Here is an 11,616-nt window from a genome sequence, read left to right on the forward strand (position 1 = left end):
ATTTAAGACTCAAATTAAGCTCGCAGTTGAGTCAAAGAAGAAAGAAAGTCCACAAAACAACCAAATGTCCTGTCCAGAAAAGACAGGATATAGAGCAGTGAAACAGAAAGCTAGTGAGCCTCTGTGAGTCCATCAGTTGATCATGCAGCCTGACAGACAGAAACACATGCTCAGGGTCCGCTTTCAGAGTTTTATAAATAGTCACCCATGTCCTTCTCTCTGAGTTTACCACCTTACCACCTTCACTCTTACACATGTTGTCATGCAAGATTTCTCACTACACTACTTGTTACACACTCATACAACAACAGCCAATTCAACCGTGTATATGAGAAAACCCCTGAATTCAAAGCAGGTCAGCTGACTTCCCATTAATCTTGATATTAATCTTGAAATGATATGCTTCACCAGCTGAAAGTCGGTAAACATTTAGAATATGTGACTACATGATAACATGTTAATTCCCCCCCAACACCTTTATTAAACATCCTAAAATAACAAATTATTATTCTTAATAATATTAATATTAATATTATCATTGTTTACCACATCTAACAATAACTCCAGGCAGCATATTTAAAAAAAAAAGAAAATAATATATTTTTTATAATAATAATTCTTCTACTACTACTACTTCTACTACTATTACTACTACTACTACTAATAATAATAATAATAATAGTAATAATAATAATAATAATAATAATAATAATAATAATAATAATAATAATAATAAAGATAATATACGTTAATTTATAGGGGATTCATCAATATTTTACAGTGTTAAATCAGAGAGGCTTTTAAGGCACTCCACTATGTCAGATTTGTAAGGGTTAAAAAACATTTTTTAAGGAATTTTAAATAGCATGCAGTATATCATTGCAGGCATGTACGGACATTCACTCACATTTTTGAAGCGTCAGTGTTTTCTGCTGTTTTTATTCTTTTGACCAACAGAGTGCGACAACACCAAGATTGCCACTTCCGTTTGGGACGCAGAGTGGCATGCTGGGATATGTAGTGCACACATCGGCCTTATAAAGCAATGTGAACTTCCTTTTACTTCCTCTTTACTGCGCTGGCCTGAGCGAGACAGGTACGAGTCACCGCCTCATGCTACAAGATAACACAAACTCACAGTATTTAGACCGTTAAATGTACAAACCTTCATAGAACGTTGAAAGGAAAGCAGTTGTATCGGCTAATGTGTAATTTACGTAACCAACGTGTAATTTTGTAACTGTTAAAAGCGTATTAGGTAGCTAAGCTAACGTTAGCTTGTCACATTGAACAACGTGGTGCGCTGCAGCTGCGGCCTAAACCTAGTGCTCATAAAATGCCGGTTTCTAAAACGTATTTATGCATCTTATTTAGCAATATAGACACATTTAATGAAGCTTTACTGCCGTAGCAGTGACGTGACTGGATTTCGACACGTGTTGTGTAGCTGCTTGTCAACGACAGCAGAGCTAAACGTTAGCTTAACAGTGCAGCTCATCGTTTTTAACTGGGAGGTCTAAGGGCGACTTAAACGATAAAGCCTAAATGAGGATTCAGATTAATGTGCTATTTGGTAAATTATAAATTTGTGTTGCGTGGCCTGAAGCAAAGCTTTCATAGGCCTTTTTTTATTATTCAGATAAAGATATTCAAGTATACTAGTATGGACTGTAATAAGTTATCTGCAGTTTCCTTTCTTAACTCCAAATATGTCAAAATGCCATTCAGAAGTATTGTGACACTGCAAGCATATTCTTGCTAGTCTTATATTTTTTTTATTAAAATGGGTAGTTATGCATAAGTTGCATTGCCTCCAATATTGTGATATACTGCAATATCAAAATAATGGACCCCCCCAGTTGTGCAATCCTAGTGGATAAGTGTAATGAGAATAGTTTGAGTGTGTGCTGAGTAGAACTTATTGAGTTTATATTCTATAAAATTAGCATTGATTTACTTGCACTGACTAACTTAATATCTGCTATCTTGATGTTGCAGGCACATCTAAGCCGCCATGCCCGTTGCCAGGAGTTGGGTTTGTCGCAAGACATATGTCACCCCCCGTCGTCCCTTCGAGAAGTCCCGTCTCGACCAGGAGTTGAAACTCATTGGTAAGCTGCATTTTCATGATTACCAGTGTGACTAAGTAATGCCCTATTTTGCCGTCTGTTGGACTGGACACCACTAAATGGTTTACTGTTCCATCTTCTTTCAAGGCGAGTATGGTCTGAGGAACAAGCGTGAGGTGTGGAGGGTTAAGTTCACCCTGGCCAAGATCCGCAAAGCTGCCAGAGAGCTGCTTACTCTGGATGAGAAGGACCCCAAGCGTCTGTTTGAAGGTATGTGAAATTACTTAAAATTCAGGGTTGAGTAGTTTATTGGCCAATGATTTAAATATCAATTGTCAGACTTTCCTATGGTGTCAAGAATTCCTCGTCAATGAGGCCAGTATTATCACTGCTCAAATGGACATGAGTGCTGTAAGTTTGTGATTGTAAATGGCTCCTGTGTTTTTCCAGGTAATGCTTTGCTCAGACGTCTGGTGAGAATCGGTGTACTGGACGAGGGTAAGATGAAGCTCGATTACATCCTGGGTCTGAAGGTTGAAGACTTCTTGGAGAGGAGGCTGCAGACACAGGTCTTCAAGCTTGGACTCGCCAAGAGCATCCACCATGCTCGTGTCCTTATCCGTCAGAGGCACATTCGGTAAGCACCAATGCTTCTGGGGAACAAATATTGAAGGGGTCATAAGTCTTCTGAGAGACTCATCAGAAACTCAATGCTTCCTCTTTCATCAGAGGACCGTCAACCTTTAACGCTCCCCGCTGAGATAAACTAAACTTTTCAGCAAGGTCAATTCGGTATCAAAACCGTATACCTTGTCAGTAGACATTGCCCAGAGCCAATCCTGCCGCTGAGGGCTTGGACTGTGCCACTGTGGTGTGGTGGCTGTCAGGTAAGGTTTGGGGGATTGCACCTCGGGCAATTGTTGTTGTAGGCATTACACCTTGTGTGCTTTGATGTACCAAATACTCAGGCTGATGATTTAACTCACATGTTCAGATTTTCTGTGGTGTCAAGAATTCCTCGTCAATGAAGCCTGCAGTAACCCATATAAAAGATAAAATTAGAATATAATTGACACTTTGTCATCCAGTTAAATTTAGTTGTATCATAAAAACAAGACGTGAAATGGACAATTTGAATGATTTATTTTATTTTTTTAAATGTCTGTTTCTGCAGTGTGCGCAAGCAGGTGGTGAACATCCCCTCCTTTGTGGTTCGCCTGGACAGCCAGAAGCACATTGACTTCTCCCTGAGGTCTCCATACGGTGGTGGACGCCCAGGCCGCGTCAAGAGAAAGAACGCCAAGAAGGGCCAGGGTGGAGCCGGAGGAGCTGACGATGAAGAGGAGGATTAAGAAGGATGTCGTCCAGGAAGTGTGTTCTGATACTTCCTGTCCGGTCAATTTTCAATAAAAATGTTTTGGTCTAACCAGAGAACTGAGTTATTGCATTTCTTTTCTTTCTTTTTTTTTTTTTTTTTTTTTTTAACACTCCCTAGAATATTGGCTCTCATCAGGACCTAAAGGGTTTTTATCTTTGGTAGAAGTTTATAATTTGTGTACATGAAAAGTATAAATGGCATATTGAACTGAGTGGTTAATATAAAAGATGTACCAGATGAGACCATCCTGCTGAAAATCGGGATGGATCACCTCACCGGGGTCAATGATGTGATGTAACCCATTGTCAGTTTGTGTAACCAGTAATTTTTTCATAAAAATCTATATACAGGAAAATAAAAGTGAACTAAAATGAGAAATACAATCCACGTTTAAATTGCAACATTATAGTACAAAACAAATTTTACCTAATTTGTCAAAACTTTAGAAAAAAATAGTGGTTTTAGAATATGTGTTGCTCAATATTGACGAAATGTAGAAATACTCAAATGTGTTTCAATGAAGTAGTATTTAAATATACAATTAAATACCCTGTAGATGGAAAGTGTTTCATATTCATCTGTGGTTTCATTTTGTGGTTACACCATTTGACACCTTGCCAACCCTTGTCACTGACCCACCCCCCACATTTGGAATGGTACCGTCCAAGGCGACGTCATCACAACCACCCGGTAGTAGCTGTAGATTGAAGGTGTGTGTGCAGGCACTTCAAGACACCGGAGTTATTAAAAGCCGTGGTGATTTAAACGTTACAAACGTAAGTTAACTTTTTAACTGACTCTTGCTGCTGTAACGGTCGGTGACTGTGGTAAGTTAACGTTAACTACTAGCCTAACGGTCGATTGATTTGGACTTCCAGTGCTAACGGCTGCTCAACGTTTACTCCCTGCAGACTGATACCAGTAAATACAAATAACTACAGCGGGTTAGCCTCCAGCTATTTCATTGAGTTTGTGCCGTATTTATGTCTTATCTGTCACCATTTATAAAGCAGTGACTTAACTTGTCAGGCTATGTTGCCGTTTGCTAACGCTACCACAAACTCGCCTGAAGCTGCTTTTTTGAGGGTGAGGGTACATCCACAAGTCTATATTTGAGTCGAGAGTAAGTTAAACTTAATCATTTCTTTATAACGCTGTACAGCGAATGAGATTAAGCCACGAAGCAGTTGTTTGCCCCAGTTTTCTACTGTGAACTGTATCACAGTGTCATTATTCCGTGTTAAGTAATATTGATATGTCTTTTTTCCTCCCATTTTATGTCTTTATGAACGCCTGTTTTTGCGACTTATCAAAAAGTTACAAGGTGTTCTTGTTCTTGCACACACTTAACCGGAAATTGCCAAAATTAGGAAGATATTGGCATCACATATTGCGAAATACACCCTGACGATTTCCTGCTTGTTGTTGCTCGAGTTGAATTTAACTTATTCACTGAAGTTACATCCGAATTAACTATCCCAGAATTAACTATCCCAGAATTAGAGAAGTGTTAGAACAGAAACGTCTGCCCTCATGAGTTGCTTTGTCATGGCACGACATGCTGTCATTTACTCATAATTATAGATTGTTTATGAATGATGTTTCATATTTTGCATACTATTCTCAATGAAAAAGTTTGTAGCTGATCTGTGTTTCTGTGCCAGCAGAGCGATGTCTCCCGATGAGCTGGTGTACTTGGGAATTCTTGCTGCCTCCATCCCTGTTGGATTTCTCTTCCGTTACCTCAGTGAGTATTGTTTATATTTTATTGGTAGTATAATATTTTATGGGTCAATGTTGATGATTACACCTCATAGTCCCTGTAATTGACTATGCAAAATAAATTGTATCTTTATATTAGTCTTCTAAAGAGCATAAACTAGAATGTTACATTTGTAGTTTTGCATCTTGCATATCTTAAAAGGGTCAAATAGGACACTGGACCATTTATTAATAGTAAAGCTTTCTGTTCTGTGACCGGATGAATAAAGTAGAAATCTGCTTAACAGTCTCAGCTTCATAGCCGACTATTTTAGGATTAGTGATGTTTAATCTGGTGTTTAGGGAGACCGTGAATGATGCTGAAAGATGATTTATTAATCTTTTCCTTTGTTCAGGGTTTTGTGCGCCTTATCCTAATGTTAAGCCGGTCCATATGCTTTGCGGGATCAGTCTTTTCTTTTGCATCTCCGGTTTATATGTTGTGGAATGTTATACTTTTATATATATATTTATATTAAAGTTGTTGGACTCAAGATGGACAATTATGGACCGATAGATACAAATATAATGATCAAAATCATTGAGCAGAACCAGAGATAACATCTTTTTTTGTCCACACATTCTTCTTTTTGTCAAAACCAGTTGCCTACATTACCCACAATGCAACACATCTTTGTCTATTTTCATTACCGCTGGAGGAGACCACAATGTGGAGAGTTATAACACTTTCCATGCACCCTGGTTGTACTAATTGTATAACATTGCTGTTACTTCAGGTCCTCCGGTGAAGCAGGGGGCGTCTCTTCTTCTGGGCCTCTCTATCGCCATCGCCACTTGTCAAATCCACACCCTCCACTCTCTGGTGACGGTGATCGGAACATGGATTATTATAAAGAGCAGCTGGCGGTGAGAAAAGAGCTTTCACATTTCACTGAAGCACACACTGTTAGTTACAAGTCAGGAAAGTCGGCCTGTAGCTTTCAACCATTTCTCTTTGATTAATCTATTGTAATAATATGCCTATAAAGTCTCCAAAATGTCCTATGCAATTTAGAATTAGTTAGTAAACTAAAACTAATTTAATTTTAGCTTTAAACTGAACTTGAATGTATTTATCGCGCATCGGGATCATAGGAGAAGTATTCTGCACAAGCTTTTCTTTGCCTTAAATTCATGTATATCTGAGTCTATGTTGGTTAAAGTGTTTTATACACATGCATGCCTTTGTATACATACCATATCTTACAGCAAGTGCATTTCCTTATGTGCAAATACAATAAAGTAAAATAGCATTTCTAATTATTCAACTACTCCCTGAACAATGACTGTATTTTACAGTCAATGCTGATGCACAGAACAGGTGTCAACAAGTGAAAAGGGGACAAACCTGTCTACATGAACTAGACTGTAGATACTGTGCAAAAATAACTTGATACTAATGTGTTTTTGTCTACCAGGCATGCCCCAGCTCTAAGTCTCAGCTGGACCTTTGTCTACCTCCTCTTCTTCCGCCTGGTCACTTGGTTCGGTCTGCCACAGCCGACACCCTTTACTAACGCCATCCAGCTACTTCTCACTCTCAAGGTACATTAACCTCATCAGATCTATTGAATAAAAACTTAGTGTCTTTAAAATGTGTCTGATGTTTGATGCCCCCTCTGTGTTTTTAACACAGATGGTGAGTCTGGCGAACGAGGTGAAAAGCTTCCACATGGAGAAGAAAAAGGACGTGAGCTCATTTGCTAAGTCTCCCGTCATTGGTGGCCTGTCTCAGGAGCCCTCCCTCTACGATATTCTGTCCTATAGTTACTGTTATGCCGGTATAATGACCGGTAAGTCCATGGAAATGTCTTCTCTGAATAATGCCACTCATTTCTGATGTTTAAGTGAATGTTTAAAAATGAAACATTGTTGGTGTGCAAGCTGTTTACATTCATGTGTGTTGATGTTCATTTGCCTCTTGCATGAATTTTAACAGTTGTCTCTCTTTGTCTCACTCTCTGCTACTTGTTCAATATTGCGTGAGTCCATATCGTTTTCAGTATTATTTAGAATTACTTCTCTTTTTGTTTTCTTACCCCCCCTCCTTTAAAACACCACCCTCTCTTCTTCTGGAACACACTGTCCTCCACTGTTCCCGTTTGTGTCTTGCATTATCCTTGTTGTCCATTTTTGTCTATCACTGCCTTCTAAACACCGCCTTTATTCCTTACTCACCTCCCTCCATCTCCCTAAAGGTCCGTTCTTTCGCTTCCAAACATACATTGACTGGCTGAAGCAGCCGAGCCCGCTGGCCCTGCCCAGCTGGGTCCCGTGCCTGCAGCGTCTGAAGCTGGTCCCTGTCTACGGCGCTCTGTTCCTGGCCGTCAACTCCGTCTTCCCACTGGCCTACGTTCGCACAGAAGAGTTCCTGGATCGCAACTTCTTCTTTAGGTATTGTTACAGTGCATCATTGCCCTGATAATGTCTTTAATTTATTTAATAATTATTAATTTAATTTATAGTAGCAATGTCCGTCATAAGGGTTGTAGATTTAATATGTAATTAATGTGTGTTAATAATGTGAGCAACAGACAAATACTAAATTAGAATGAGTCAGTAAAGAGAAGAGAGCACTTAATAGTATTTAAGCAACTGACATAAAAGAAAGACCTTTTGCCCTGATAAAAACAAGCATAGAAATTACATTTTAAAAGTATTTCTTTTTCTTTAAAAAAAAGATCATTTTATTTAATAGAGAATAATTTGTCTTTCGCTTAAAAGCTACATACAGTTTTGTATGGAGGAGTGAAACAGCAATGAGTGACTAAATAAACGATAAATTAATTATTAGTGTTAAATGTACCAATATAATAATATTAAAAATAAATGTAGTGATTTATTAATTGATAAAATGTGACATAAATTGATATTTCTGTTTGAATTTGCTTCTTTAACTATGTATTGAATCCTATTTATTTATTTACCTATTTAATTGGACCTCTTATTTATTTATACAACTTTTTAAAGTATTGGGGTTTTTTGTTGTTGTTTTTTAGCATTTTTTTATACTTGCATACATTTGTATTTATTTATTATTTTCCCTTTGTTTGGTAAGAAAGAGATGAAGAATGTACTTTTCTCTTTCTCTCTCTCACTAGGTTTTTCTATATGATAGTAGTGTTCTTCGTGTTTCGGATGCGTTTCTATGCAGCGTGGTGTGGAGCTGAGGCGGGCTGTATCAGTGCAGGTCTGGGCTGCTATCCAGAAAAGGCGCTGTCCAAACCTGGAGGAGGACCCACCATCAACTACAGGTACATCTTCACAGGACCAACACGTATATTAAAAGATGATGCATCAGTATTTCTGTATGCTATGAAATGTTATTGCATTGCTCACCAATACCTACTTTTGTAAAAAAAAAAAAAAAAGTTAATATTTTTCCAGTTAAAAGGTGATAATAATGCCAATTTGTTTTGTCAATGTTTGCTCTCGTGACCAGTCCTGATCCCTCCACTGAAGAGAAATATGACTTCAAAACCATCCAGAACATCGACTGCTACAATACTGACTTCTGTGTGAAGGTCCGTCATGGCATGCGTTACTGGAACATGACAGTGCAGTGGTGGCTGCATCACTACATCTACCCCAATTCCCCCTTCAAAGCCTACGCTCTCAGGTAAGACTTTATGTGTGCAGCAGTTTCTGATGATTGTACAACAACAGCAACAACACCTGGGCACTTGTATTTTTTAACAAACACTACTCTAATAGTGCATTTTTTGGGACTGTTGGCCACGGATTTGGTTAACTAGTGAGTATTTAATGCAGCAGGATGGTGTTAAAAGGGAGTGATTAAAAACAAACTGCAGTGTTCATGTTAATGGTGCAACAATGTGGCTCATGTATGTGTTTTTAATAGTTTTTATGGGCAGATAATACTTCCTTGAAGTGGGATCATTGTTGGTTTTGGTCTTTTCATGAGATTTAAAAAACAAACAAAATAAATACAGACTTCCACCAGACTTACCTTTTAACCCATTGAAGCCTGGAAAGCGGATATATCGTTTTGTAGTATTTGTATAAGCTCTCAAATACTTTTTGAATTTCATTTCTATCTGCTACAGAGGCTGAAAAATCTATTATTTAGTAGAAGCGTTGACACTTCTGTTGAATTTCCAGAAAAACTTCAGGTTTTAGGGGCTTATTTTAAAATCGCCCAGAGGTTTTACAGGCAGTTTTAGGCGTCAATGGGTTAAAGTACATTTTTAAATACAGTTTCTGCTGGTTATTCCCTGAGAGAAGGAGAACATAGTAGTGATTATTTCATATCCTACCACACACTTTAAATAATACCTTTTGCACATAATCGATGTTGATCTGCCCCTGCATCTTAATTGTTTTACCTGAAATAACTAAAAGAAAAGGAGACAGAAACCCTCACATTGGCCTGTTTGTCTGTGGCTCTCAGGGCCGGCTGGACCATGTTCATCAGCGCCTACTGGCACGGACTACACGCCGGCTACTACCTCTCCTTCCTCACCATCCCCCTGTGCATCGCAGCTGAGTCTGCCATGGAGGGCTCCGTCCGAGCCAAACTGGGTCCTTTTGGACAAAACATCTTCGACTGGGTTCACTGGTTCTTGAAGATGAGAGCGTACGACTACATGTGCATGGGCTTCGTGCTGCTGAAGGCCTCTGACACCATCAACTACTGGTCGTCCATCTACTTCACCATGCACATCATCGCCGTTTGCTGCATAATAGTCGGCAGGGCTCTGAAGGGAGGGAAAAGGGAAGGTAAGAGAGGGGACAAGGAGGAGAAAAAAGAGGGAGAGAAGATAGAAAATGTGAAAACTGGAGAAAAAACAGACTAAATGGAAGCTACAGAAAAGAGCTTGGTGGATACTTTTTTTGGACATGAGGAGGAGTTACTTCAAGACTAGAACAGTTATTGATCGCACCAACACTCATATTTCTAGTAACAAACATCACACAGGTCCAATAAGATTTCTTGTGGAAAAATGTTATTCAAGGGATAGTTTGTATGTTATCCTAGTCAGTGTATTAACTACAGTAGATGGTGGTCAGCACACCACGAGTTTGGAGAAACAGGCAAAAGTACAGACACAGAAGCTAAGAAATGTACTGCTTTTGACGCAGGCAGCGGGATAGAATTTTAGCCACCTAAAAAAAATCAATATCAGTTTAAGTGTATGATATATTTAGAATATTTCCACTGCTTTACCTTGCTGTCAGACAGCCCTTTAGGACAAGGAAGTGAAGCCATTCTGCTCTCTCGTTAAATCCACCAGACTCCTTTAACAAAAACAGCCATGTTCCCCTTGCCGAACATGAGAGTTGCTGCCTTGTTGGTATTATTGTGTGACTTTGGCTAATTCAGATTCACCAAAGTCACGCAATAACACAAACAAACACACTGATCAAGGCAGTGGAAGACCAGCAACTACTGTGTTCTGTGAGGTCAAGTAACTGTTTTTGTGAATGGAGTCTGTTGGCTTTGAAGAGAGCAAACTGGGGGTGTGGCGACCACCATCTACTGTAACACACTGACTATGGGTAAATACCTCATACAACCCCACAAAAAACAGAACCATCTCTTTATGTAGTAAAACACATGAAAGTGTGACATGAAAAATCTGGTTGAAGACATTCCATGTATGTACATAAAAGAACTGTGAACACTGAGAGAGGAATGTTTGAGCTCAATGAATGTTACTTTTGTAGTGTGAGTGGCAACTTGGTTGTAAAAATTCACCCCGTCATCTGAGCATCTGCCTGTACAGTATGAGTGCTTTTATTTCACAATACCATTTCTAGTTTTAAGGTGTTTAAGTGAACTGTATTACTGGTCAAAATGAGGTTGTTGAAATGTCAAGATGCTGTTTTAAAAACAGGCAGTAGTGCAAGTCTAACAGTAACGAGCTGAAGCCTCATAATGATCTTAGAAATTGTTAAAAGAAAAGCAATTCTATGTGATTAAATTGATTTTCTATAACCAACAACACTCTGTATTGTTACAGTATGTTTATACCTGAGTACAGAATGGATGGATTGTGATCATTATTGGGTCTCAGCCATCATTTTTTGTGAGAATTATTAAAGAGAATTTATTATTTGTTACAGAACCAAATATTTTTGCTGCTATTTGGCGTTTTAAATCAGCACCTTGACCGTTTTTGACCACGATTACAAGTCTTAATAAGATGTATGTTGGTGGTTGATGGTTAAATGCAGTTAAATTATAATATAAACTTCCTGTACAGCACGTATTATAGGTTCAAAGGAGCAATACAAGGTCCAGATTACATTTGTATTGCTGCCTAATTACATCAGGACTTCATTAGGTGTTTTAGATTTTAGTTTAGAGTTTTGTTTTCCGGGATTTTAATGTATTGTTTGCTGAACATTTCTGTGCTTTGGTTTACTCCCTTGATGCAGTGAATC

At 38.6% G+C, this 11,616-nt stretch overlaps 2 protein-coding genes across 9 annotated transcripts; both read left to right on the forward strand.

The window, feature by feature from the left end:
• The first annotated feature begins 1,063 nt into the window (after positions 1-1,063).
• rps9 (ribosomal protein S9) lies at positions 1,064-3,507 on the forward strand. Its single transcript, XM_059340117.1, has 5 exons — positions 1,064-1,096; positions 1,999-2,111; positions 2,217-2,339; positions 2,520-2,706; positions 3,244-3,507. Exons 2-5 carry the CDS (start codon positions 2,015-2,017, stop codon positions 3,419-3,421), a joined length of 585 nt encoding a protein of 194 aa, XP_059196100.1. The 5' UTR covers positions 1,064-1,096; positions 1,999-2,014; the 3' UTR covers positions 3,422-3,507.
• A 587-nt stretch (positions 3,508-4,094) lies between these two features.
• On the forward strand, positions 4,095-10,851 carry mboat7 (membrane bound O-acyltransferase domain containing 7). 8 transcript variants are annotated; one of them, XM_059340068.1, is made up of 9 exons: positions 4,095-4,223; positions 5,115-5,194; positions 5,946-6,075; positions 6,627-6,753; positions 6,845-7,001; positions 7,407-7,602; positions 8,310-8,462; positions 8,651-8,827; positions 9,620-10,851. In XM_059340068.1, the coding sequence occupies exons 2-9, from the start codon at positions 5,119-5,121 to the stop codon at positions 10,023-10,025; spliced, it is 1,422 nt and encodes a 473-aa protein (XP_059196051.1). In that variant the 5' UTR covers positions 4,095-4,223; positions 5,115-5,118; the 3' UTR covers positions 10,026-10,851. The 8 variants fall into 8 exon arrangements, with proteins under 8 accessions (XP_059196051.1, XP_059196055.1, XP_059196056.1 ...); XM_059340072.1 differs by having other exon boundaries at positions 4,134-4,223; positions 5,112-5,194; XM_059340073.1 differs by having other exon boundaries at positions 4,151-4,274.
• Positions 10,852-11,616: the final 765 nt, after the last annotated feature.

This window comes from Centropristis striata, chromosome 8, assembly GCF_030273125.1.
Source record: "Centropristis striata isolate RG_2023a ecotype Rhode Island chromosome 8, C.striata_1.0, whole genome shotgun sequence".
Classification (NCBI taxonomy): domain Eukaryota; kingdom Metazoa; phylum Chordata; class Actinopteri; order Perciformes; family Serranidae; genus Centropristis; species Centropristis striata.

What these genes read in the sequence shown, in the direction of transcription:
- rps9 (XM_059340117.1), top strand. Translation starts at nt 2,015, where the DNA reads ATGCCCGTTGCCAGGAGTTGGGTTTGTCGCAAGACATATGTCACCCCC. An exon ending in CCAGGAGTTGAAACTCATTG is followed by an intron (nt 2,112 to 2,216) that starts GTAAGCTGCATT and finishes TCTTCTTTCAAG; the next exon opens with GCGAGTATGGTCTGAGGAAC. An exon ending in CCCCAAGCGTCTGTTTGAAG is followed by an intron (nt 2,340 to 2,519) that starts GTATGTGAAATT and finishes GTGTTTTTCCAG; the next exon opens with GTAATGCTTTGCTCAGACGT.
- mboat7 (XM_059340068.1), top strand. Translation starts at nt 5,119, where the DNA reads ATGTCTCCCGATGAGCTGGTGTACTTGGGAATTCTTGCTGCCTCCATC. An exon ending in ATTATAAAGAGCAGCTGGCG is followed by an intron (nt 6,076 to 6,626) that starts GTGAGAAAAGAG and finishes TTTGTCTACCAG; the next exon opens with GCATGCCCCAGCTCTAAGTC. An exon ending in GATCGCAACTTCTTCTTTAG is followed by an intron (nt 7,603 to 8,309) that starts GTATTGTTACAG and finishes CTCTCTCACTAG; the next exon opens with GTTTTTCTATATGATAGTAG.